Source organism: Diplodia seriata (assembly GCF_021436955.1).
Source record: "Diplodia seriata strain FDS-637 chromosome Unknown scaffold_4, whole genome shotgun sequence".
NCBI lineage: Eukaryota > Fungi > Ascomycota > Dothideomycetes > Botryosphaeriales > Botryosphaeriaceae > Diplodia > Diplodia seriata.
In genome coordinates, this window is record NW_027117311.1 from 911,441 (window position 1) to 937,260 (window position 25,820).

The 25,820-nt window shown below is 57.3% G+C and overlaps 10 protein-coding genes across 10 annotated transcripts; 7 read left to right on the forward strand and 3 right to left on the reverse strand.

Annotated features, from left to right (window-relative positions):
- Nucleotides 1–310: 310 nt before the first annotated feature.
- Nucleotides 311–1,240, forward strand: SLS55_004121 (uncharacterized protein; the record flags this gene model as incomplete). Its single annotated transcript, XM_066775582.1, has 1 exon — nucleotides 311–1,240. The coding sequence occupies one exon, from the start codon at nucleotides 311–313 to the stop codon at nucleotides 1,238–1,240; it is 930 nt and encodes a 309-aa protein (XP_066633463.1).
- An 831-nt stretch (nucleotides 1,241–2,071) lies between these two features.
- On the forward strand, nucleotides 2,072–3,790 carry SLS55_004122 (uncharacterized protein; the record flags this gene model as incomplete). The annotated part of the gene is made up of 1 exon (XM_066775583.1): nucleotides 2,072–3,790. One exon carries the CDS (start codon nucleotides 2,072–2,074, stop codon nucleotides 3,788–3,790), a length of 1,719 nt encoding a protein of 572 aa, XP_066633464.1.
- A 639-nt stretch (nucleotides 3,791–4,429) lies between these two features.
- PXA2 (ATP-binding cassette long-chain fatty acid transporter pxa2) lies at nucleotides 4,430–6,582 on the forward strand (the record flags this gene model as incomplete). The annotated part of the gene is made up of 3 exons (XM_066775584.1): nucleotides 4,430–4,936; nucleotides 4,989–5,625; nucleotides 5,681–6,582. 3 exons carry the CDS (start codon nucleotides 4,430–4,432, stop codon nucleotides 6,580–6,582), a joined length of 2,046 nt encoding a protein of 681 aa, XP_066633465.1.
- A 766-nt stretch (nucleotides 6,583–7,348) lies between these two features.
- Nucleotides 7,349–11,266, forward strand: SLS55_004124 (uncharacterized protein; the record flags this gene model as incomplete). Its single annotated transcript, XM_066775585.1, has 3 exons — nucleotides 7,349–7,512; nucleotides 8,000–9,679; nucleotides 9,730–11,266. The coding sequence occupies 3 exons, from the start codon at nucleotides 7,349–7,351 to the stop codon at nucleotides 11,264–11,266; spliced, it is 3,381 nt and encodes a 1,126-aa protein (XP_066633466.1).
- Nucleotides 11,267–11,552: 286 nt separating this feature from the next.
- Nucleotides 11,553–15,413, forward strand: RRP12 (pre-rRNA processing protein; the record flags this gene model as incomplete). Its single annotated transcript, XM_066775586.1, has 2 exons — nucleotides 11,553–11,615; nucleotides 11,670–15,413. The coding sequence occupies 2 exons, from the start codon at nucleotides 11,553–11,555 to the stop codon at nucleotides 15,411–15,413; spliced, it is 3,807 nt and encodes a 1,268-aa protein (XP_066633467.1).
- Nucleotides 15,414–16,011: 598 nt separating this feature from the next.
- COX12 (Cytochrome c oxidase subunit 6B) lies at nucleotides 16,012–16,632 on the reverse strand (the record flags this gene model as incomplete). The annotated part of the gene is made up of 4 exons (XM_066775587.1): nucleotides 16,012–16,083; nucleotides 16,145–16,226; nucleotides 16,291–16,321; nucleotides 16,578–16,632. 4 exons carry the CDS (start codon nucleotides 16,630–16,632, stop codon nucleotides 16,012–16,014), a joined length of 240 nt encoding a protein of 79 aa, XP_066633468.1.
- Nucleotides 16,633–16,959: 327 nt separating this feature from the next.
- SLS55_004127 (uncharacterized protein) lies at nucleotides 16,960–17,591 on the forward strand (the record flags this gene model as incomplete). Its single annotated transcript, XM_066775588.1, has 4 exons — nucleotides 16,960–17,091; nucleotides 17,149–17,164; nucleotides 17,286–17,352; nucleotides 17,498–17,591. 4 exons carry the CDS (start codon nucleotides 16,960–16,962, stop codon nucleotides 17,589–17,591), a joined length of 309 nt encoding a protein of 102 aa, XP_066633469.1.
- Nucleotides 17,592–17,945: 354 nt separating this feature from the next.
- On the reverse strand, nucleotides 17,946–18,465 carry SLS55_004128 (uncharacterized protein; the record flags this gene model as incomplete). Its single annotated transcript, XM_066775589.1, has 2 exons — nucleotides 17,946–18,083; nucleotides 18,145–18,465. The coding sequence occupies 2 exons, from the start codon at nucleotides 18,463–18,465 to the stop codon at nucleotides 17,946–17,948; spliced, it is 459 nt and encodes a 152-aa protein (XP_066633470.1).
- A 422-nt stretch (nucleotides 18,466–18,887) lies between these two features.
- Nucleotides 18,888–22,976, forward strand: SEC31 (protein transport protein S31; the record flags this gene model as incomplete). Its single annotated transcript, XM_066775590.1, has 5 exons — nucleotides 18,888–19,096; nucleotides 19,179–19,298; nucleotides 19,351–22,475; nucleotides 22,537–22,835; nucleotides 22,929–22,976. 5 exons carry the CDS (start codon nucleotides 18,888–18,890, stop codon nucleotides 22,974–22,976), a joined length of 3,801 nt encoding a protein of 1,266 aa, XP_066633471.1.
- Nucleotides 22,977–24,137: 1,161 nt separating this feature from the next.
- Nucleotides 24,138–25,297, reverse strand: rpb3 (RNA polymerase II subunit 3; the record flags this gene model as incomplete). Its single annotated transcript, XM_066775591.1, has 3 exons — nucleotides 24,138–24,534; nucleotides 24,612–25,177; nucleotides 25,238–25,297. The coding sequence occupies 3 exons, from the start codon at nucleotides 25,295–25,297 to the stop codon at nucleotides 24,138–24,140; spliced, it is 1,023 nt and encodes a 340-aa protein (XP_066633472.1).
- Between the last annotated feature and the right edge of the window lie 523 nt (nucleotides 25,298–25,820).

The following is a 25,820-nucleotide window of genomic DNA, read 5'->3' on the forward strand; positions in this document are numbered from 1 at the left end:
TTTGGTACGAATTGATCTATAAATCATGATGATTATTCGATTCCCCTGGCTACCAACTAGAAATCTGTCTCAAGTGAATGGTGGCTGCTATTTTCTCGCGGCTGCCGCACAACAGCGGCAACGAATATCCGCCCCCACTCATTAACCGCCCAGGATCTACGCACGCTGACAACCAGCAGCATTCCAACGTGACAGCTGTCAGCCCCGCCATTCCCAACAACTCGTCGATACCTGAACACGACCCTCGTCCATCGCCACCTGGCCGCTTCCGGACGGAGAAGACAGAACAATCGTCTGAAGCTTGAAGAAAATGTCCGGGTTTGTCCGCCTGCTCCGCGACAAGTGGTCGCCGCCGCGCGACCCGACGACGTCGCTCGCCGGCCGTACCATCCTCATCACCGGCGCCAACACCGGCCTCGGCCTCGAAGCCGCCATCAAGTGTGCCCAGCTCGGCTGCGCGCGCCTCGTGCTCGGCGTGCGCGACGCCTCCACGGCCAAGAGCGAGAAATTGAGGCAGACGGTCCAGCAGCGCGCACAGCGGAAGCGGAAGATCGCCACGCGCGAGGCGACGGGCGACTGCGCGATCGACGTGTGGGAGGTGGATTTCTTGGATTTCGAGAGCGTGAGGCGGTTTGCGGAGAGGGTGGTGGGAGAGGAGGTCGAGAGGCTGGACGCGGCAGTGCTGAATGCGGGCGTGAGCATGAAGGAGTTGAAGAGGAGTCGGCACGGGTGGGAGGAGACCTTGCAGGTCAATGTACTGGGGACGGCGCTGTTGGGCGTGCTGTTGCTGCCGGTGCTGAGGAAGAGCACGGAGATGCTGGTGCGCGATGGAAGGCCGCCTGTGCTGGAGATTGTGGGGTCGAGTTTGTATAGGCATGCGAAGCTGGGCGCGCCGGGGGAGAAGCTGCTGGAAAGGTTCAACAGGCAGGAAGGCTTCAATGGGCGGACGCAGTATGAGGTTTCAAAGGCGCTCGTGATGTACGCCATGCGGAGCCTTGCGGCAATGGATGCGTACACGGGTGGTGGAAAGGATGTGGTTGTCATGTCCGCATCGCCAGGATTCTGCAAGAGCCATCTCCGGAGACATTACACCGGATTTGCGGCCAAGGTCTTCGGATGGCTGTTTTATGCCCTTTTTGCCAGGGACACGGAAGAAGGTGCAAGAAGCCTGGTCAGTGCTGTCTGCCTGGGCGAAGAAGCCCATGATGGATTCTGGCACAGCGACGAACTGCTTGAGTGAGTACACCGGCGTATACATATGACTCATCCAATTGCTAACCAAGGATCAGATTGGACCCGATGCTCCGGGGAGAAACAGGAGAGAAGATGCGCCAACAAGTCTGGCACGAGATCATTGACGCTGTTAGGCGAGATGTGCCAGAGGCACTCGAACTGACGCAAAATGGCCCACGGGAAATCTCAGCGCCCGATTCCCAAGTAAACAGCACCTAAACTGTGCAGCCGACGACTCACTACTTCTTGAAACATCTCCCCTATATATGTGTGTAGTTGAATCCAATATCTGGACGTAAATGTGAGTCTTGAATGCGGACAAATCCGTCCATATATTGGATTCGACTCCCCGTGTGGAAGGGATGTCTCCTCACTCGGCGCGATCCAACGACGCTTTCACCGGCACCTCCACCATAAAGTTGCAGAAGAATTGAGCCTTCCAAGCCCTCTCGAGAGCATGGGCAGTTGAATCCAATCTATGGACGTAGACGCAAGTGTCAAACTCGCACAAATACGTCCAGACATAGGATTCCACTACCCATATGTGACTATGTCTTGTTTGTTTGGGGGCCGCATGTTGAAGAGAGAGGGAGGGATGCGAGCCGGGGAAGGAACGGTGTAGCCGGGTCGGCAGGCGTGCGGTGGCCATGCGGTCGTCAGAAGAGGACAGATCTTGCCCGCCACGCGCAGTGCGGCAGCGTTTGCGCATCATCCAACGGCATCGATTGCGTTTGCTGGGCGCCCCAAGACCACACAGGGTCTGAGCTCGCCTCACAACCTCTTCCACCCACCTAAAACTCCGTCGCTCGTCTACCAAACCACCAGCCAAACCGCCACCATGCCCGCCTTGCTGGACTTACCGACCGAGTTGCTGCAGAAAGTCGTCAGCACGCTCCCGCGCTCACAGGATGTCGCCGCCGTCGCGGCCACGTGCAGAAAGCTCAACCGCGTCGCAAGTGGTGAGCTTTACGAGAACATCCGCCTGAAACTGCCTGAACCCGTCGATCTCAAAGACCTCGGAGTTATTGTCAATCTAGCCTCATCCTTGTTTCTCGGCGATCCTGTTTTGCGCCATTCCACAAAGTCCATCAGCATCACGTTGCCGGATATGTCAACTCGCTTCCTCCCTCGTCTTGTTCCACGCCGACTCCGGGCCACGGCTGACATCGCGGGACTGGAGCAATGGGGCATAACAACCTTGGATCAAAGCGTCAACCTTGCCGATGGTCAGGTCTGGGCGTACATGACACTTCTCCTGCACGCCTGCCGGAACATTCACACCCTCCATCTTGACGGGAACTTCTTCAAGATGCTGGACTTTTGGAAGACTGACCTGCAGGCATTCGGGAAGCTTCAAACCGTTGAACTGATCACGAGTGGCGCCGCGAGCGTTCCTCGCCCTCCGCCCAGCGTCGCTATCCTTGCAGGTCTCTCTCATATTCCAAACCTCCGAACACTTCGTCTCACCATTAGCGGAAATTGGGTTCGTGGTCTCGACCCCGTGCGCCCAATCTTCCGAAGCGAATTCCCACCCTTCGCACACATTACCACCCTCGCACTTTGGAAATGCGAGCTGAGGATGCTGGTCATTCGTACCTTGCTCGGTCATATGCCGCATCTGGTATCACTCGAGATCGATCTCCTATTCGTCATCGACTTGCGCGAGCAGGACAATACTCTCAAGTGGTGTCTCATTGATCTTGGAAGGCTTCGAAAGGCCATCTTGGGCACCGGGCTTGGTGGCGCCCTGGGCAAATACCGAAAGGAGGGCCAACACTGCAGCAATACGCTCGAGCATCTGAAGATCTCAGTCGACTTTTCATGCAAACGCTTCACGAAGTCAAGCAGCAACATGGATCTCGACTATCAGGTCCTTCCGGAACAAGAAGAGGCTTCGTGGGGCTGGGATGACAGTGACAGCGACGAGAGCAGCGAAGAAGACGACGACGACGATGACGAGCTCGAAAATCATGACGAGGAAGATGACAGCGAAGATGATAGCGAAGAGGAAAGAGAAGAAGAAGTTGAAGTGAAGATGTACGGAGCAGTGTACAGTATGGAGCCCGGAAACCCACCCTACCCCCAACGCCGGGGCACACAGTGGGAGATCAACGAACTTGGATCACTGAAAGGACTCAAGAAGCTCAAAACATTGGAGATAGAGCCGATGTTCCTGTCTGGCAATCACAGGCCCATTCCGACTCAGGGCGATGATGATGTGGAACCAGGACCCAGGCCCCGCTGGACGCCTCTAGACGTGTTGCTTCCCGATAGCTTGGAAGAATTTCGCATCGCTAATGGCCCGGTCGGCTGGGTTCTTTTATCAGGAGATACGGACTTCCTAAGGACGCAGGGCGCTGGCGCTGACCTGAGCTCTCTCTCTGATATGTTCGTGGCATACAAGGAGGGGGGTGGACATCTACCCAACCTCCGGAAGGTCGTACACACGGTCCGAGCGTCGCCCTGTCCGTGGGACGACCCCAGTTGGGACGAACAGCAAATGGAGTTGAAGAGTATGCTGAAAGACCTTGCGGTTGATTACGAGTGGCCATGTTAAACATAGGAAGAGGAGCAAAACTGAGCATGACCACGATGGGGTTGCTTTGTATACTGAACCTTGCCAGTTCCAAGGCTCCAACGGCTTGCTGACATTCATACTAACCTTGGCGATAGTAAGCCCCGAATGAGGTCATTTGAAAGTTCGGCGCATATCCCACGTCCGGTACATCATCTGTGGCCATTCGAGCTGAATAAAGCAAATGGGAGTAGCTACATCGATGGAAAACGGAGCAAGGATCCTGAATGGTGAAGCCACAACATGTGACAGAATATTTACTACTCTTCCTGCATGGGTAGCTGAAACCAACATCTAGACACGTTTGAAGACTCGCATTAACGTCCAGATATTGGATCCAACTGCCTACGTGAACATGGTGAACATTTTTGTAAGGCAGTCGTTTGCGTTGCCTCCAAATTAGTTGATGTCGTTGGTGTGTGCCCGGAGTTGACGTCAACGGCAGGGGTGGAGGTGTCACGAGTCATGCGAAGTCTGGGGAAGCCGAGGTCTCTTTCACATGCATCACCCGTCGCGACAACATCATCGCCCATCCGAGCGTCCCTTCCGAGAGCATGCGACGCCGTTCAGCTCCAGCCCCACCCTCGCCGATGCCCCGCTGAGCCGTGATACCCACTCAACATGGCTGCTCAGTCGAAGCTGCTCCCCTCGGACCGCTCGCTCAAGGGCATCGTCACCGAGCTCACCTCGCTCTACCTCGAGCACCGGACACGCATCTCGCGCGCCATATACCTCACGCTGTTCGTCGCCCTGATCAATCGCGTACGCATCGCCATATCCGAGCAACGCGCTGCATCTGCCCGCCATGCCCAAGCTCGGAGGAAGCCAGCCACCGGCGCGACCGAGGGCGAAGCTACCTCGCGCAAGAAGGTCGAGCTCAACCGCGACTTCTTCCGCCATCTTTTCCGCCTCTTGAAGATTGTCATGCCGGGATGGCGGAGTAAGGAGCTTCGGCTGCTCATCAGCCACACCATCTTCCTGGTTCTCAGGACCCTCATCAGTCTGTATGTTGCCGAACTCGATGGTCGGCTGGTCAGCAACTTGGTGCGAGGCAAAGGCAAGGACTTTCTGGGTGGACTGGTGTGGTGGATGGCTGTCGCTATCCCCGCTACCTTCACAAACTCCATGGTAATCATTCTCGTGCTGCCCTCTCAGCCGTGACATGCTAAACAAGGGCCAGCTCTCCTACCACCAGTGCAAACTCTCCCTCCAGTACCGCACTCGTCTCACAAACTACATCCACAACAAATACCTCTCTCAAATGACCTTCTACACCCTCTCCGCCCTGGACGACCGCATCAAAAACGCGGACCAATTGATCACCGTAGACGTCGCAAAGTTCTCCAACAGCCTTGCAGAGCTGTACTCCAACATCGCAAAACCAGTCCTGGATATGATCATATACAACTACTCGTTATCACGAAGCGTTGGGGGGGAAGGCTTGTTTGCAATGAGCTTGATCGTCCAGCTTTCAGCCAGCGTTATGCGAGCGCTGACGCCTCCTTTTGGCAAATACGTTGCGGAAGAAGCGCGTTTGGAAGGGGAGTTCAGATTCCAACATTCAAGGCTGATAGACTATAGCGAAGAGGTGGCGCTATACTCTGGGCACGAGGCGGAAAAAGACACGTTGGATAAAGGCTATTTCACATTGATCAAGCATGTGAACCGGATATTGAGGAGAAGATTCTATCACGGATTCATGGAGGACTTCGTCATCAAATACTTCTGGGGAGCATTGGGCCTGATGCTCTGCAGTGTCCCGGTCTTTTTCAAGATTCCTGGCGTCGCTGGCAACAACATGGGAGACCGCACGGAGAGTAAGTCCGGTGGTCTGTCGTTGAGGGGAAGAAGTGTACTAATCGCGCATTTCAGGCTTTGTGACGAACCGCCGCATGCTGCTTAGCTCGTCTGATGCATTTGGTCGACTCATGTTCTCCTACAAGGAAATCATGGAACTCGCTGGTTACACTGCCCGGGTTTCCACACTATTGGACGTTATGGACGAAATCCAAGCAGGACGCTTTGAGAAGAAGTTGGTGTCATCTGCGGACACAGAGGAAAACGCAGCGGTGCTGCGAGGGAGAGGTCAGGTTTCGGAGGGCGAGGATATAGAATTCGTGGACGTTCCAATTGTGTCACCGAACGGCGATGTCCTGGTCCGCAAGCTCAGCTTCACCGTGAAGCCAGGAGACCACATGCTGATCGTTGGTCCCAACGGTTGTGGCAAGTCGTCTCTCTTCCGCATCCTGGGTGGGTTGTGGCCCGTCTATGGAGGAACGGTCAGAAAGCCTCCCTTTGAGGATATCTTCTACATACCGCAGCGGCCATATCTCTCAAGAGGGTCTTTACGACAGCAAATCATCTATCCCGATGGGATGCGCGAGATGCGAGACAAGGGCATCACAGACGCGGACCTCCTTCGCATTCTTTCCGTTGTGGAGATTGAGTCGATTGTTGAGCGCCCGGGTGGCTGGGATGCAGAGCAGGAATGGACCGACGTGCTCTCTGGTGGGCTTCAGCAGCGGGTAGCCATGGCTAGGCTGTTCTACCACGCTCCGAAGTACGCAATCTTGGATGAGTGTACCAGCAGCGTTACGCTCGAAATCGAGAAGGTCATGTACGACGAGGCCAAGCGGTTAGGGGTCACTCTGATGACAGTCAGCCATCGGCGAAGCCTGTGGAAGTACCACACGAACATCCTCCAGTTCGATGGCCAAGGCCACTACGTCTTCACCAAGCTGGATGCTGAGAGAAGATTACAGCTTGAAGAGTAGGTTTCCTCAAGACCGGACCAAACCGCCGTGATGCTAACAGATTTACAGCGAGAAAGAAGATTTGGAGCTGCAGCTTCGTGCTGTTCCAGAGATAGAGAAGCGCATCGCCGAGTTGACCGCCTGATCGTCTCCCCTCGAGCACAGGATTTGTCTATTCCCATGTTGGTCTAATTTCACTCGTAGCTTTAGTTGGAAGAGAACTAGAGGCGTTTCAAGCGGGATCTGTCCATGTGACCAGGTCTAGGAGGGATGGCGCATGGAAAGTCGGAACACACATGACCGGGTGATCGTGTTTTGGTGGATACAATGATGACACGCCTGGGCGGTAGACAGCGTTGAATTATGCAAGATGCTGCTGCACCGTCACATCAGAGCCCCAACTTTGGCCTCCTGTAGCAATACTCGGAAAGAGATTGGCATGTCCATGTTTCTTTGTTGACGGGTGATGTCACGTGCGCCGATCAATTAGCGCGAAGGATGGACGCGTCCAAAGCTTGGGGTAAGTTGTTTCCCACAACAGCTCTCCCATCAACCACCCGCGCCCCCGCCGGGCAATGAGACGACCGCCCACGCAGCCTCATTAGCCCATCGATACCGCTGTCGGCCTTCGAAGCAGCTTTCGCCGTAGAGGCGTGCTCTTTGTCTCAAGCGAGGAGACCGACACGCCGCCATCAAATGAACAGCTCATAGCTCGCCGCGAGAAGCGAAGACGACGCACCAACCTCGCTAGCGTTTTCGCATCTATCCACCTGCATCGGAACCCGCCATGGGCGACGCCAATCTGAAAGTCGGCCAGCTCATTGAGCTCAATGACGGCCGCATCGGCGTGATCCGCTTCATCGGTGACACCGCTTTCGCCGACGGGCTCTGGGTGGGTGTGGAGTTCGACGATGCTTCCGGCAAGAACGATGGCTCGGTGCAGGGCCTGCGGTACTTCGATTCTAAACCCGGCCATGGCATGTTTTTGCGGCCCATGGGCGTGGCCCGCATCGTGGAGGAGCCGAAGCCGAAGGCTCCTGCAAGGCCTGCTGCTGCAAGACCCGGGGCTCCGGGCGCCGTGGCCAGGAGGGCTACTGGCACTGGGTCAATAGATCAGGGCAAGGGAAGACCGACGAGTATGACGGCAGAGTCTTCGACTCCGAGGCCGAGGCTTGGGAGCAGACCGTCTAGCATCGACACGAAAAGCCCTGCGGCTGGCACAAGAATCGGAGTAGGCCTTCACAGCGCCGCGGATTGTGTGATGATGCTAATGTGATCTCTAGTCTCCCACCAAAAGACCCGCGGCCGGCTCAATTTCTCGCCCGCGTCCAAGCATTAGTGGCGCAGCGACAGGGCCACCCAGGCGTACATCCACAACCTCGACCGGTGGCTCCAAGTCGGCACCCGCTCCCCCTACTGCTCCCAAACATACTACCAGGCCGTCGATCAGCGGCGCCCGGAGTGGCTTGGCCAAACCCGGCGATGCCCCTCCTGCCAGAACCGCGGCGACCCGCCAGTCTCTTAGTGTTGCGAAGCAACGAGTCACGAGCCCCCCATCCTCCAGCAGGACCTCTGCGTCGCCCTCGGCGCCGGTAGCTCAAAGGAGCGTGAGCGCGGTGCAGAAGGACGCTGAGATTAAGGAGCTCCAGACCAAGCTACGAGTCTTGGAAGAGAAGCGTGCCGAGGATAGGGAGAAGATTGCAACCCTGGACAGGGTGCAAGAAGAACGGAACAAGTATGAGCAGATTATTCAGAAGCTGCAGGCGAAAATCCAGCCGCTCTCGCTGGAGAACAATGAGCTCAAGAAGAACTCGAAGGAGGCGGAATTGAGGCTTGAGCAGGTCGAGGCTATCCAGGCTGAGCACGAGTCAATTTTGGAGATGGCCACCTTGGACCGCGAAATGGCTGAAGAACAGACGGAAGCGTACAAGGCCGATCTTGAAGCCGTCAAGCAGCGTCTTGAGGAGCTGGAGCTGGAGAACGAGATCCTGAAGGATGAAAACCAAGAACTCGGGCAGGATATGAACCCCGAGGAAAGGACGAGCATGGGATGGCTTCAGCTGGAACGTGAGAACGAGAGGCTGCGTGAGGCCCTCTTGCGTCTGCGCGATATCACCCAAGAGTCGGAATCGGAGCTGCGCGATCAGCTCAAGAGCTTGGAGGAAGACAACCAAGAGCTTTCCGGGGTGAAGGAGCAGTGCGATGAGACCAAGACGAAGCTGTTGGAGGCGGAGGCCGACATTGAGGATCTGCGGCAACAGCTGGACGCTGCTCTTGGCGCCGAGGAGATGATCGAAGAATTGACCGATAAGAACCTTGCGCTGAACGAGTACATTGAGCAGCTCAAAGTTTCGATCGAAGAGCTCGAAACGCTCAAGGAGCTCAACGACGAGCTTGAAGTCAATCACGTGGAGAACGAGAAACAGCTCCAGGAACAGATCGATTACAAGGATTCTATCATTGCGGACTTGGGCCGCCGTGCTATGCAACAGGACGAGACCCTCTCCGACCAGGAGTACACAATCTTGCGCTTCCGCGAGCTCGTCACGAACTTGCAGTCTGACATGGAAGACATGAGAGCTTCCAGAGAGATCAGCGAGACCCAGGCTCAAGATCTCAACAACCGTTCGAGAGCGATGATGGATCTCAACAGGCAACTACAGGCTTCCGCCTCCAGCACCAAGATGAAGACCATCGACATGGAGCTACGGAAACTCGAAGCCCAGGAAGCTGCCGAGCATCTTGCGATTGTCCAGCTGTTCCTTCCGGAAGCCTTCCACTCGGAAAGAGAGTCTGTTCTGGCGCTGCTCCGCTTCAAAAGAATTGGTTTCAAGGCGTCGCTCGTGCACAGCTTTGTCAAGGACAAGGTCTCTGGAGATGCACCAATCAACGATGAAGACATCTTCGAGGCCTGCGATGTCCTTGACAAGCTCACCTGGATCTCGGCTATGTGCGACAGATTCGTCACTGCTATCTCGACTTGCTCTCTGGATCAATTCGCCAGATTTGAGGGCACGCTGTACGAACTTGAACCGGTCGAGCGCGCTCTCAACGGTCACATCGATGGCCTCAAGAGAGACGAACTCAAGGAGAAGCAGGTTGCCGAGGAGCTTCACCGGTATGTTACAACCAAGTCTCACGTCAGCATGTTAGCTAACGTTTGCCTAGGTCAATTGCTGTCATGTCTCATCTTGCTGAAACGCACCTTGGTGATGGTCTTGAGGGCTACGCCAACGACATTGTCATGCGCACACTGCTCATGCAAAGCCATCTGGAGACCACCGCTGCTGCTCTTATGCTCGTCAAGGGAGAAGTTCAGACTCGGGTTCCATCGCACGGCGAAGACGACTATGATGGAGTCGATCGCTTCATTTCGAAAACGGAGGAAATCATCGCGCAGTCTCGTAGTGCGAAGGTCATTGTTGGAAAGTCTCTTCGCACCTTGCAAGAGCTCAAGGCTCGTTCACTTACGCTGCAGAACGATACCCTCAACTCGTTCGAAGAGTGTCAAGATGCGTCTGATGACCTTGCACACTACGTCCGGAAGATGGGTGAGAACGTGTTCCAGCTGCTGCATGAAGACAGCCGCACGGAGCCATTCGCTATCAGCGAGGTCCGCAGTGCCATGTTCAGGGCCTCCGAGGAGGTGTTCTCTGTTTCTGAATCTGAGATGTATGCAACCTTCTCGGCCAGGCTTCGCAAACTCGGCGAGGACCTTACCGAGCTTGTCAACATCACGTCTGACCTCGAGCTCACCGTCGAGTTCGAGAAGCACCCTGCGCCCTGGGTTCTGCGGTCCAAGGAGCTTCAAGACAGCAAGATTGTGTCGGTTGACACGGAAGAGGAGATCCGTCGCCTCAAGGAAGAAGTCCACGCCCGATCCATGCAGATCAAGCTGCAGGAGCAGAAGCACGAGGAGGCGGCCGTCAAGATCGAGCTTCTCGAAAGCCGCACGCGCGACTCGTCCAAGAAGGCGCAGCGCATCACCGAGCTCGAGAAGAAGCTCGAGGAGAACAAAAGCCGGGAGAAGCAGCTTGCCGAAGCCCTGGAGACTCAGGTGCGCGATCTCGCCGGCCTCGAGACGGAGAAGGAAAAGTGGAAGGCGCAGGCCGAACAGGCAAAGGCCATCGAGGCCGCCATGGGTGGCGAAGGCAAGCACGATTCCGGCGGCGAGAAGACGGTCGCTACCAAGCGCGAGATCGATGCGCTTAAGACCGACATCCAGTACTTGGAGGCGGCAAACAGGTATCTGCGCCAGTCAAACCGCCGCGAACACATCGGCAAGGTCGCGGCCAACACGTCGTGGCTGCGCACCACGCTCGTGCCGCCGAGCAAGATAGCGGCATCGGCGGCCGATGGCGGCGCGCAGAACGCGGATGCCATGCCCAGACGTAGGCTTGCGGCGCTGCAGGAGATCACGAACCTTCCGGCTGTTTCGAAGCTGGTGAACTTGAAGGACACTGGGGATGCGGAGGAGGAGAGCGGCGTGGAGAATGCTGGCGAAAACACTCGGCCGAGGAACAGTAAGCTCCGGTGGAGGCCGATGAAGAGTACGCCTCAGTGGCAGCTCAGCGAGCTGGAGCTCAGGAGGGCGGAGGCGTGGGAGGCGCTGTGGGGTGGAAAGGGTATGGGAGGGATCTACGAAGACGGAGGTTTGGACACTCCATGGAGTGTGAGCACGGGGGCTGTGGGGATTGTTCGGTGATGGAGGCTGTGGAAAGAATGTTGTACGTTATGATACCCAACGAGGTCTTATGAAGCGATGAATGAGGAATATCAATCCAAAGCCACGTGCTCCTTCTGTCGTTGTGTTCAAAACCTAAGGTAGCCTTCGCTAAAGCCGCGGCGTCAGTCAGATCAAGACCCTCCGGCCCACCTAAGCCACGCACGGGCCACGACTTTTCCTTATCGATACGAAACTTTTCATCGGCACTGATTTGGCTCTGGCATCAACCACCGCTTCCTCCGCACGCCTCGTCGCGAAGAGCAAGATGAGTCTGAACGAGAGACTCGACAAGATCCGCTCCTCGCCAAAGCTGCAGAACCAGCAGCAGGTCAGTCCTCACGCCCACCAACCCCCACGCCCCCCCGAATAACCTTTGCGCCAGACGGCGGTGGTTCTCTCCGCAGTCGAAGACACGCTCCGCGACCAGAAGTCTGACTTCACCCCCACCGCCTACTTCGCGGCGCTCCTGTCGCTGCTGGCCCAGTACATCTCGCCGCAAAAGGGAATAGTCAACAAGGAGGTAGCCACCGCCGTGGTCTACCTGCTCGATCTTGTTGCGCCTGATGTGCCCGCCCCGCTGCTGCGCGCGAAATTCTCGCAGATCCTGACCAACCTCGCGCCCGCCCTGACACACCCGGAGGCGGAGGCCCCGCTGCTGCGCTCATCGATTGGATGCTTGGAGGGCCTGCTTGTCGTGCAAGATGCGCAGGCCTGGGCTCTGCCGCAGACCCAGATCAGCCCGCGCCGGGCCGTTGCCGGCCTGCTCACCATCGCGACCGACCACCGCCCCAAGGTGCGCAAGCGGGCTCAGGATGCGCTGGCCAAGGTGTTGAAGAACCCGCCGCCCAGCCCGTCACTGGACCATCCGGCGGCCGACATGTGCGCCGAGACGGCGCTGCGCTCGCTGAAGGACATCACGGACGCCGTCGCAAAGAACAAGAAGCACCACCGCGCCCAAAAGGATGGCCAGTCGCATGAACCGGGTCTTATCCACGCTTTGCAGCTGATCAAGGTCATCGCATCCGCCGCTGGAGGATGGCCTAGCAAAAAAATCGACGCTCTTTGCGAGCTTCTATTGAACATTTCGAAATCGAGCAACGAGTTTCTGACCATGGCAGCGTTCGAGGTCTTCGAGGCTATTTTCGCCGGAATGGTCGACGAGATGTCCTCTGCGAAGCTCCCGCGCCTTCTCGAGGTCATTGGAGAGCTCCAGCCATCACAGAACGATTCACAACTCCTGCCCCCGTGGATCGCCGTGCTTTCGAGAGGTTACGATGTTGCCGCTCAGGTCGAGCCGGAGGAAACGTTCCAGAAGCTGCCCGACCTGTTCTCGATGATGTCCAACTTCCTCGCGTCCGCCTCACACAACATCCGAATCTCGGCCTCGGAAGGACTAATTTCGTTTGTGGCAAATTGCATCCCGGACAGCGTCCTGCTCGAGCCCTCTATATTCGACGAAAAGGTTCTTGAGAAGTTGGCGAAGAATGCGGCTCATCTACTCAGTGTCAAATACCAGGCTGCGTGGATGGAGGTTTTCAATGTTGTTGGTGCCATGTTCGACGCTTTCCGCTGGAGAGCAGCGCCGATCATGTCGAACGTTGTCAAGACTGTTGGTGATTTGAGGGGCAATGAGTCGTTTACGGGCAAGAAGGAGGCCGACGAGGTCCTTGGAAAGGCAATCAGGGCCATGGGTCCCGATAATGTCCTGGAGATTCTTCCTTTGAATTTGCACAAGCCAATCGCTGGTCAACCCGGACGTGCTTGGCTTCTCCCCATTATCAGAGACTCGGTTGCGAACACAAGGCTGGCACACTTCCGCGCCGAGATGGTTCCCTTGAGCGAGGCAATGTTCCAGAGAGTACTTAACCACGGCAGTGGTGAGAAAACCATGGAGATCAAGATTTTCGAAACCATTGTTAACCAGACTTGGGCAACGCTCCCCGGCTACTGCGACCTGCCTACGGATCTTCATGAGGCTTTTGACCAGAGCTTCGCGGAAATGATTGCAAACCTTTTGTACCAGCAAGTCGAGCTCCGGAATGACCTTTGCCGAGCGTTGCAGAACTTGGTTGAGTCGAACAAGGCCATCGCTGAAGTCGAGGGCGAAGAGGACCTTGTAGCTCAATCCAGAGTTTCTAAGGCTGACGCGCAAAAAAACTTGGAGTATCTGTCCGGCTTCGCATCGAATATTCTCGCCGTGCTGTTCAACGTGTACAACCAAACTCTACCGCAGTCAAGGGGTAACATTCTGAGCTGTATCAATGCCTACCTCAGCGTTACTCCTACAGCTGAACTCATGGAGACCTTCACGCGAGTCGCTTCTATGCTCGAGCAGTCTTTGACCGAGACTGGCCCGCAAACCCAGGCGGATAAACAGAAGGACAAGAAACCTGTAGACAAGATGCCTCCTGCAAGTCACACATTGATGGACCTTGTCATTACGATCTCGATTTACCTGCCTCGGGAGAGCTTCGTAACGCTTTTCCAGATCGCGACGCTCATGATCAACAAAGATGATGATCCCCAGCTCCAGAAGAAGGCCTACAAGCTCATCCCGCGCCTTGGTGAGTCGGACTTGGGCAAGGCTGCTCTTCAGGAGCGCAACGCAGAACTCCAAAAACTGCTTTTGGACAGCGCACCAAAGGCCACCAGCCCCGCAAAGCGTGATCGCTTGGCTGCTCTCAGTCAAGTTGTGGAATACCTCCCTAGCGACGATCTTCACTTCATCCCCGCCGTCCTTTCCGAAGTTGTCATTGCTTGCAAGGAAGTCAACGAAAAGGCAAGAACAGCAGCTTTCGATCTGTTGGTCTTCATGGGTGTACGCATGAAGCAAGGAGGTACTGTTGTGCAGTCGAAGATCCCTCTCATGGACGAATCTGCGCCCTCCGTGCCTGCCACCCTCGAAGAGTACATCACAATGATGTCTGCTGGTCTTGCAGGGTCGACACCGCACATGATCAGCGCATCCATCACCGGTCTCACTCGTATTCTGTATGAATTCCGCACATCTCTTCCCGACACAGTGATTACGGATCTTGTGCAGACCATGGACCTCTTCCTTACCTCTGCCAATCGCGAAATGGTTCGCTCCGTCCTTGGCTTTGTCAAGGTTTCTGTCATCTCTCTTCCCAGCACCCTCATGCTCCCTCGCCTGAACACGCTCATTCCCAACCTTCTGGTTTGGAGTCACGAGCACAAGGGTCACTTCAAGGCCAAGGTCAAGCACATTTTCGAACGCATGATCCGCCGTTTCGGTGTCGAGGTCGTCGAGAAGAACACGCCCGAAAGTGACCGCAAACTCATCACCAACATCCGCAAGACGCACGACCGTCAGAAGCGCAAGAAGGCGGCCGCCGATGCCGGCGAGGGCGAGGAGAACCACCAGCCCGAGAAGCGGCGCAGCAAGTTCGAGAGTGAGTACGACGAGGCCGTTTACGGCTCCGAGAGCGAGTCAGACGCCGGCTCGGACGTGTCGGACGACGAGACCATGGGCCGCAAGGGAGGCAAGAAGGGAGGCAAGTCGTACATCATCGAAGACGAGGACGAACCGCTCGACCTGCTCGACCGCCGCGCGCTGGGCAATGTCTCAAGCACCAAGCCGCTCAAGGGCGGCCGCGCTGGGCAGCAACCGCAGAGGACGAAGGCGAAGACCGACCTGGACGGCAAGCTTCTTCTCGGCGACTCGAGCGATGACGACGACGGCGACGACATGATGCTGGATGGCGGCGATAACCCCGGAGACGGCTCGCTCGAGGGCGGCATCAACGCGTACGTCAGCGCCATCCGCGGCCAGGACACGGGCGCGCGGAAGGGCAGAGGTGGCAAGATCAAGTTCTCGAATAAGAAGAATGGTGGTGATGGCGATGAGATGGAAGTCGACCAGGAGGAGGTGGCGGAGAAGTTGAAGTCGAAACAGCCGTTCAGAAAGCCGCTTGGTGGCGGGAAGGCTGATGGTGGTCGTGGTGGTTTTGGCGGCCGCGGTGGTGGTCGCGGTGGAGGAGGCTTCGGTGGTCGTGGCGGTGGAGGCGGAGGCTTTAGGGGGACGAGGGGTGGGAGGATAGGTAAAGATAGTAGGGGTGGTAGAGGCGGAAGGGGTGGAAGAGGTGGGAGGGGTGATAGGAGATGAACAGGCGCCGCCTTTCTTTTCGTTCGGAGTGTCATACAAATGCTAACGATGGCGTCGTGTGGAAAAAGTAGTTAGGTTTTGAATTTGTTTATTCTGTTTTGAGATTGCGGAATACCATGATTTCATTATGCTCATGCATGTTGCCGGCTACAAGCTCTACGTAACGGGTTGCATACGTGCTTGTTGTGCAATTGTCTAATCGAATAGCGATTATCTCAACGGTCAAGGTGAAGGTTATGTTATTTACAGGTCGCTCTCGATATTAGTGTGATGGCACTCCGTCCGTGACGTCAAGACCGTTGAACGACCTTCAATCACCCTTCGTGCAGCGACCTTGAGTACATCGTGGGGCTCCGCATATGTTAATATTCTCTGATATATTCGGCGATTAGTCGTGGAAGAATTCACTGCGGCATGCTTATGATACAAGATTCTTCGCCGCAATATCTATTGCGCTTACTACCGCGACCTCACTACTACCAAAGACGAAATGAGTTGACTATGACTCCATCTATTGGTCCAGGCGGACGGGGAAGGTGCCGGCCTCTGCAAACGGTTGTCAGCACCGAAGACTGCTGCCATTGAACCAGCCAGGGAGCTACTCACCGCGCTGATCGTTCCAGCGCTCAACCCAGCCGCTGGGGCAAAGCGACCTGTAGGCGAGAAGGAACTACGGCCTAGCGTCAGTTTACTCCTGGTACCGGACGGACAAGTGCATGGAGATGGCGTACCTGGCGGCAGGGAGCGAACTCCTCACCCTTGGCGAGGATGCACTTGTGGTAGTCGACGTAGTTCTGCCAGCAGTGCTTGGTCCTGCGTTGCGCCGTCAGTACGCCGCAACATTTGCGTCGGAGAGACAGGTCCATGGGGAGCTCACTGGTTCTGGTTGGGGAAGCGGGCGTCGAAGCCTGTTGCGATGCGGCGTGAGCAAATGCGGATCATCCTCGCTTCAGAGCGAGCGAGCAATGGCCGGGCTGAGGGACGTTGGTCCTCCCCCATCATTCCAATGCGCATTGTGCGGAGCTGCGGGGAGCAGGGCCGGGGAGAGGAGGGGCCCGTGGGCGCCGGGGAGCTTGGTGCGGGGATGACGTACCGGCTGCAAGTAGTAGAGGTCAGCGCTGGATTCTGTCTTTCAACGGATGGGCGGAACGGGGGCGCACTCACCAGTAACGAACTTGAAGGGCTTGGTCTCGCGGTCGTCGGAGTCGGAGTCAGACATGGTGGCGATGTCGAATTGGGAGCGGTGCGGGTGGTGGTGGGATAGCGGTGGTCGCGATGCGGGATGGGTGGTAATTCGGCGATGGTGGTTCGATGGAGGGCGCGCAAAGAGACCTAGAGGCCCGGCAAATGCCGCGGCGCCGTAGCTCCCACCGCCCTGCCGAACGCAGCAGCGAGCGTCGGCGGCAGGGAGCCTCAGCACTGAGTCTTGGCGCGCAGCTTGCCCGAGGAATACATACCTATCCAACCTGACGCCAACGCTCCCTTCCTCGACACCCGCAACAAACCACCACTCTCCGCTCTCCGCGTCCAGACAACGCTGCCCGCTATGCTTGCCTCTCGCGTCATCGGCCGCCAGGCCGTCCGCGCCTTCCAGCCCATCCGCTTCGCGGCGCCTGTCTCCCGCCAGGCCCGCTTCATTAACATGAGGGCCACCCCGCGCATGATGAACCCCGTTCCTGTGCGTCGCGATACCGTATGGAGTTGATGAAAGAAGCCCGCTGACATCCCGCTGCAGAAGGAGGAGCACAGCGGTACGCCAATCCCGCCCAATTGCACCCCGGAGTGCGCGCGCACAAACGCACAGAGCCCGCTCGTCCGCCGCGAGCTCCTTATCGACTTATATGGATGTGACTGACCCGAGTGCCAACGCAGCCCACACCATCTCCCAGCGCATCCGTACCCTCAAGAAGATCCCCCCGGAGTTGATCCCCCTCGGTGCGTATCCGCTCCCCCGGCGATGACATCAAGATTACGTGCTTTGGCTAACACTGCGGTTTGGACCATTGTAGGCATCGTCCTTCTGTAAATATTCATAATTCCATTTCCGGTTGAAGCAAATGCTAACGTAGGATGCTATTTTCCAGCGTCGCCGTCGGTGCTGCCGTCTTCTCCATCTTCAGGAAGCTGTACGTCGACAAGACTCTCCGTCTCGCCAGGCAGAGGGGCCACGAGGCATAGATTGCCTTAGGACCACAGGTTGCAAAAGTGGGGGAGGAAAAAAGGAGAAATTGAAGGCTACTCGGAAGGCTTTTCTTTTCTGGTTTTTTTCGGAGAAATTGAGGAACCCTTGGGGATATCTGTACAGGAAGCGACCAGCCGTGTCCGAAATCCAAATTCCTTGACATTAAATTCACATACGGAAAACGTCTCCTTTGTTACACCTGTGACTCCGTCCCAATGCCGTGCCCATCTGGAATTAAAGCGCGCGTGAGAGTTTTCATATTCTCCAATGCCTTCCAGAACAAGGATTCGGGTGCCTCACGACTATTATTCGCTCGCTAAGACCATGCGGAATGCCCTTTTTGACACCCTTCATTCAGGTTTCGGGCCAGCGACGTCCAGGCCTTCCAATCCCTGCATGGGATCCGCGGCTGTCATCGATCCCGCCTTTGCTTGCTCAGCAGCCATACGGTCTTCCTCACTGACCGCGTGCTTGGCCAAGTAGCCCTCCTACGGTGGATCAGGATAGAATTAAGCTAAGGAATTGCATCAAGGTTTGGGGCAAACAGACCTGTTCCCATATGGCTGTCTTGCTTCCTAGGCCCTCGTTCGCATCCTTCTGCGGCTTCGCAGCGGCGACCTTGATAACTCGGCCGAAGAGCTCGCTCTGGTCCATGTTGTCGATGGCCTCCCGGGCGTCGGTAGCATGCTCGAACTCGACGTAGCCGAAGCCGCGGTGCGGGTCGGTTGACGAAGGCAAGTCGGGCTTGGGCAGAGATATGTCGACTATCTCGCCGAAGGGCACGAAGGCGTCGTGCAGCGTGCGGCTGGAGACCTGGTTGTCGAGGCCGCCGACGTAAACGGTCGCCTTGAGGCGCGCCGTGTCGGACATTGTGATGGCAGCTGCAGGAGCAAGAGCAAGGCCAGAGGCAACGGCGGCGGTTCGGATAAGAAAAGTCAACGTCACGTGCGAGGGGCCTTGGTGGGGTTTGCTGGGTGGGCGTCGTGCGGCGGTGGCTGCTGCCCGATAGGTACTGCGACCCCGGCACCTAGCCGGGGCTTGGCGCTGCCCGCGAGGCCACCTTGTGGGAAAGCCGGCCAGGCATGCGCTCATGGCGAGCCGAAACCCCCAGCAGCTCTTCCTCGCATTTCACGACGCCACGTTCCACCCAAATTCACCCCGAGCTGCTGCAGCTCCTTTTCCCTTCTCTCCTTCCCAGTGATACCCTTCCTTAATCGCTCGCTCGACTCCACCAGTCCCGTGCTGTTCACGCCGCCGCCGAGCCCGTCGCTTCGCTCGACCACGCTGCAGCTATGGTCCGCCTGCGGGAGATCCCCCGGACGGCTACCTTTGCCTGGTCTCCTGGCGCCGCCCCGCCGTTGCTCGCCACCGGTACCAGGGCCGGCGCTGTCGACGCAGACTTCTCCAATGAGACACAGCTGGAGCTATGGGACCTTGCGCTCAACTCCTCCGAGCAGCCCGTCGAGCTCCAGCCCGCCGCCAGCATAAGTCTGGATTCGAGGTAAACGCGCCATGAGGCCTCGTCGGCCGTACATCAAGCCCCGCGCAAGAACTGCCCCAGCTGACCGCCATGGTGACGCCAGGTTCCATGACATCGCCTGGAGCCAGCCCGATGAAGCTCGTCCAAGGGGTATAATAGCAGGAGCTCTGGAGAGCGGAAATTTGGATCTCTGGGATGCACAGAAGCTTCTGGATGGTGCTAGGTAGGCCAATTGGCGTTGCTGCTTCCCCTCGCGCTCGTCTGACCTTGTCCAGCGACTCAGCCTTCCTGTCCCGCATCTCCAAGCACACTGGCGCCATCAAGGCCCTCCAGTTCAACCCCTTCAAACCCGAGCTGCTCGCAACTGCCGGCGCAAAAGGCGAGCTCTACATCCACGACATCAACAACGACAGCCCCTTCCGCCTCGGCAATACCGCTGCCCGCGCGGACGACTTCGAGGCGCTCGACTGGAACAAGAAGGTTCCTTACATCCTAGCTACCGGAAGCAGTGGGGGCTTTGTGACCGTGTGGGATCTGAAGACAAAGAAGGAGAATCTCACTTTGAACAACTACGGAAGGAAGGCTGTTAGCGCTGTGGCATGGGATCCCGATGTTCCTACGCGCCTGATTACTGCGGTGCCCAATGACCAGGACCCCCTGATCCTTATGTGGGATCTCAGGAACTCCAATGCCCCCGAACGTGTCCTCAAGGCGCACGATCAGGGCGTGCTGTCTCTGTCTTGGTGTAACCAGGATAGTGACTTGCTTCTGTCGTGCGGCAAGGACAACCGGACCATTTGCTGGAACCCCCGCACCGGCCAGGCTTTGGGCGAGTTCCCCGTCGTCACCAACTGGACCTTCCAGACCAAGTTCCACCCTCACAATCCGGACCTCCTTGCGACTGCTTCGTTTGACGGCAGAATTGCTGTTCAGACACTGCAAAACACGAAGCAGGATGCGGACGCTGCCGCTGCCGCTGCAGCGCCCCTCGATGGCGAGGATTTCTTTGCGAGGGCGCAGACTCAGCCTCAAGTGTCAACGTTCTCGCTGCCCCAGCCTCCCAAATGGATGCGGAAGCCTGTTGGCGTTTCCTTTGGGTTTGGTGGAAAATTGATCAAGCTTGGACACGATGCTGCCACCAAGAACTCCAAGATCAGCATCTCAACATTCGCTGTTGACCCCGCGGTTGGTCAGGCGACGCAGAAATTCGAGGAGTCTCTGCAAAAGGGTGATTTGGCAAACATTTGCGAGTCGAAAATCACCGAGGCTAGGACCGAGGAGGAGAAGGCGGACTGGACGGTCATCGAGACCTTGATTTCTGGCAAGGCTCGTTCCAAGCTCGTGGACTACCTGGGGTTCGGAAAGACGCCTAGCACGGAGTCAGCAGAGGAGAACAAGGAGGTTCAGACAAACGGCACCACGGAGGGTGACGAGGCATCCTTCTTCGACAAGGCTGGTGACAGCGACGACTTCTTGTCAAACTTGGCTGCGACAAAGGGTGTTAAGACGAACAACCCTTTCAAGATTTACACCGGCGAGGAATCGGATGCGGACAAGAGCATTACGAACGCGCTTATGCTGGGGAAGTTTGAGGAAGCTCTGGATGTCTGCTTGAAGGAAGACCGTCTGTCGGATGCATTCATGATTGCAATTTGTGGTGGCCAGAAGTGCATTGACAAGGCGCAGGCCGCCTACTTCAAGAAGAAGGCGGATGGCCCGAACTACCTTCGTCTGCTCGCCTCTGTTGTTGGCAAGAACCTTTGGGACGTTGTCTACAACGCCGATCTCGGAAACTGGAAGGAGGTGATGGCAACCCTGTGCACGTACGCGGACGAGTCCGAGTTCCCTGACCTCTGCGAAGCTCTTGGTGATCGTCTGGAGGAATCCATCGAAGAAGGATCTGATTCCGGAAGCCTCAGGAAGGATGCATCTTTCTGCTACTTGGCTGGGTCCAAACTGGAGAAGGTTGTGGGCAACTGGGCTCAGGAGCTTCAGGAGAGCGAGGACGCTAGCATTGAGCAGAAGGAGGGCGACAACGCCTTCTCGATCCACGTTCAATCACTGCAGAACTTCATTGAGAAGGTCACTATTTTCCGGGAGGTCACCAAGTTCCAAGATTCGGAGCGCTCTAAGACGGATGACTGGAAGCTTGCCCCGCTGTACGCCAAGTACGCGGAGTACGCTGACGTCGTTGCCTCGCATGGCCAATTGAGCATTGCTGAGAAGTACCTGGATCTTCTTCCCGATCAGTATCCGGCTGCGGACGTTGCCCGGAGCCGCGTCAAGCAGGCGACTCGTAAGGTGGCTGCTGCCCAGCCCACCCACCAGCGAACCGCCACCGCTGCGTCAACAACCCAGAGAGGACAGCGTGTTGTTCCTGCCTACAACCCTGTGGCAGCCGCTACCCCGGTGTCTTCTACTAACGCGTACGCCCCAACACCTGCGGCTAACGTGTATGCCCCAGCGGGCGTTGCCACTCCACCGCAACCTATCTCCCAGTATGCCCCTCCTGGTGCCGCCACCAAGGCCTACACCCCCACTGGCTACCAGCCACCTCAGGCCAGCATTCCCAAGCCAAACCCATATGCTGGTTATGGCGGTTACCAACCCCCGCAACCGGCCAGCATCGCTCCCCCTCCTCGTAACTTCGCTTCGTCCCCGGCCGCTCCTCCCCCGTCCCAGGGCAATGTAGGCCAATGGAACGACCTTCCCGAGGATTTCGCAAAGCCCAAACCGCCAACTTCTCGTCGTGGAACACCTGGCGTCGCCGGCGCTATCAGTTCTCCGTTCCCCGGCGGGGTCATGTCTCCCCCGCCTGGCGCTTCTCCCTTCATGCAGCAGCAAAAGGCAACCCCGCCCCCTCCCCCCAAGGGTCCTCCTCAGGGTCCTCCTCGTGTCACCTCTCCTCTGGTCGGCGCAAACTCTCCCACTGCTGCCGGCTTTGATGCGTCGAGAAGATCGTCGGCGGCCGCAAATGCTTACGCTCCTCCCCAGCCTACCCAGCAATTTGCCCCCCCTCAAGCCACGCTCCCCCGTGGTCCTTCGCCTTACAACCCTCCTCCGACAACGGCGCCCCCTACCAACCGTTACGCCCCGGCTCCCAATGCTCAGCCTACGCCTCCTCCTCAAATGGCTGCGCCGCCGAGACAGGTTGCCCCCAACCCTTACGCACCTCAGCCGTCCTTTGGTGCGCCGTCGCCGGCTCAAACCCCCATGGCTCCTCCGCAAGGTCCTCCGCAAGCGTACGCTAGGCCACCGCCTTCTGGTCCCCCGCAAGGGCCGCCACGTGCTGGTCCGCCGCCGGGCGGCCCTCCGAGGGGTGGCCCTACGCCTGACTCGCGGCCGGACACTGCGCAGTCTAACGATACCCCTCCTGCTCCCCCGCCGAAGGCTCAATACCGTAAGTAAAGGCCTATCCTTTTCCAAGCCACGATCCCCATGATTCTGACTGCCGAGTCCAGCCGCCGGTGACCGCACGCACATTCCGGACAGCGCGAAGCCCATCTTCGAGATCCTCAGCTCGGACATGGCGCGCGTCAAGTCGCGGGCGCCGCAAAACTTCATGCCCCAGGTTCTCGACACGGAGAAGCGGTTGAACATCCTCTTCGACCACCTCAACAACGAGGATCTGCTCAAGCCCGACACAGTACAGGAAATGGTGGAGCTGTCGCAGCACCTCAATAACCGCAGCTACGACGACGCCCAGACGCTTTTCACGGGGCTGATGAAGAACAAGAATGATGAGGGCAGCAACTGGATGGTGAGTTGACCCCGCCCCCTTTTTTTTCTATCACTCTGTTTACCGTCGGCAATTTTGATTATGGCGTTTGCTGATTGTCTCTCTCGTGAATAGGTTGGTGTTAAGCGCTTGATTCAGATGAGCAGGGCTACGCCTGCCTAGGCGGGTGTGAAAGTACTGGAGAGGAACGGACCGGAACGGAACGATGAGTTAGCCTGATTGTCAATGATGCGCATATGCATGAATGGGTGTACGCAAAAGTTGGACGGATGAATGGATGGGAGCATGACCTGATGATACATCTGACTTGTCTCCCGGAAGGAGAAGAAAAGAATTGTGTTGCGTTGAAAAGAAGAGAGCAGAGAGGGTGTGTGTGGTATTCGGTGATGCAGAACGACTTTTATTCTAAAGAACATCTTACTGCTGAAGCGAACGGTTTATGCGGATGATTGTTTTTCTTTCATCGGTTTTTGTCTGACTCCCCTCGCATGTGTATTCAACTTTGTGTATTCCTTCTTCACCCCTTCTTACGGAGGAATGCAACGGCTGTGCTTTCTGCCTCGTACCCTGCTAGCAATGATCTTGATGCGCCTCCGCTGTCGTTCTCATCAAGCACCGAGTGTTGGAGGTGGAGCATGTGCTAAACTCGGCGTTTACGAGCTACGGACATACTGCAGGGCTGACGTCAGCGTGACTTTCTGCTTTCGACATGTCCCGTCCGCAGCCAGTCAGCCTTCACCATTTGCCACTACTTTAGGCAGCTGAGACAATCACCGGGTGAATGGGGGAAATGGAGGGAAAATAATCGATTATCGTGCTGCGCACGGCCTCAAGACGTCCAAAAGAGGCTCATTTGCTTCCGCCTTTCCTGATGGTATCTCTAAAATAGTAATTCTTCCTTTCCTTGACACTCGTAAGCAGAGCCTCACTCTCCTTGTCGCCCGTCCGGGAGGAAGAGCGATCCCTTCAAACCACTCACCCCCATCTCGGCATCCTTTTCTTTTGATTTTTGAGTTTCCGAATTGCTTCATCCTACCCATGCATCTCTAGTAGATTTTCTTTTTGAGCCCCTTCCGTGGTATCCCGCTCTCGGTCGTACATTACGCCAGTTCCTGCGCCGTCTTTCTGTCGCGCAGTGTGTTCTTCCCATTCCTTCATAATCGCGCAAGGGCCGACCCAAATACCCGCGCCGGCCGTAGCCGAGATATTATTCTCTTCGGCCGAGTCGTAGGGTTGGCCGTTCCTTCTTCCCTTTTCATTCTTCCCCTTGTGCTTTTGCTTGAGAGATGATGTCAATCCCGCCAACGGACGGTTCTTTACTGCTCAGTAGCCACCACCGTACGGCTGGGCACCGAAGGGCGTCGCAGCACCGCCCCAGACGCTTGCGTTGCCACCAGCGCCAGCGTAGGGCGTCGTGTAGCCCTGGTCCATGCCGCCGTAGGCGGTGCCAGCGCCGCCGTTCATGTCGGGGCTGCGGGGGCCGCCGTAGGCAACACCGTCCATACCACCCATGCCGCGGTCGCCGCCGCCGCTCAGCTCGCCGATGACCTCAGCCAGTTTCTGCTGGAGGACCTTGACGCCCTGAAGCATAATGGTGTCGGGCTCAAGGCCACCGACGGTCTCGAGGTTGAAGTAGTACTGTTCGGGTTGGGCGTCATAGTTGAAAGGCTCACCCTCCTGCGGCGGATCGCCTTCGAAGTTTGCGTTCTCGGAAACGGGCCTGCGCGGGTTGTTAGCCTTTATTCAGATGCAGCGCTGCTTGCTGCTTGCTAAACAGCTGGAGCTCCGTCGACTCACCATTCCTTGGCTGGGTCGTCTTCGAACCAGTAGTCGATGTGGCGGAGCTTGTTGTGCGGGTCGTACTCGAAGCCGATGGCGGCCGTGGGCGCCCACTTGGCATGTTCCTTGGCGATGCCCTTCTTCGCAATGCAGCGCATCTTCAGCTCCTGGCCCTTACGCAGCTTAGCGATGATGGCGCCGTGGCCTTGGGGGTCCTTGATAACGGGTGCGCCGACCCACTCGTTGGCGCGGGCAGCCGAGACCAGCAGGTCGCGGGCGTAAACGGTCATGACCTCGTCGCCGGTGCAGCGGGCATTAAGAGTCAGCGTCACGCTGCAGTTCTCGCAGTACTGCTCGCAGTCGCAGTCGCGCGTGTAGGCGACATCCTCGCAGCCACGGCTGTTGAGCGGGATCAGACCCAGGCGGTGGCAGATGAACTCGTCGGCCAGCACCGACGTGTTCTTCTCCACCTCGACCAGATCGATGGCCATGGTCGGGATCTCGGCTAACATGACGCGGCGCAGCGAGTTGGCGAAGGCAAGGTCGACGTTCTTAAGCACGAAGTCGATGGCGACGTCGTCGGCCTAGTTGCAGGAAACTTGTCAGTGCATGCAGGCAGACGGCGGGCGCGGGTTGCGTCTCACCTCGCGGATCTTGACCTGGATGCCGTCGACGGCATCCATGCCTAGCATGTCGTAATCCATTGTTGCGGCGGGAGGCGTCTCGGCGGACGCGTGAAGGAGGTGGCTGCGTTCGTTGGTGTCGGGAAGCTCGGCGCAGGCGGTGTTGCGGATTGAGCGAAGGCGCAGCTAGGAGGAAGCTGTTGGGCCGGGCGGGCGTGAGCGAGGCGCAGTGCGGGCGCGGAGGTTGGGGTTTCGGTGTCGCGTCTCCCCGCGGGCGTTGGAAGAATGGCCGTCGAGTGTCACTTCGGGTCGTCACAAGCTTCCGCGCGGGCGACGCGCACGGACCCTCTGCCGCCAGGCACACCTGCATGCAGAGCCGCAGGGCAGGGTGTTCGCCTCTTTGATCCTTTTGCCTGTCAAGGGGACCGGGACCAGTTTGGAGGGCGAAGAAGTGTCGCTATCCAGCTGCTACGGATTTACCTCCGTCGCCAGCTCAGTCATTCTTTCCAGGTCTTGTATGTATGTATGTATAGTACAAGCAAAGGTACCACATTTCGCAGCGTCCTTCGAGGAATTGGCCACCAACCTACGATTTCGTTTGCTC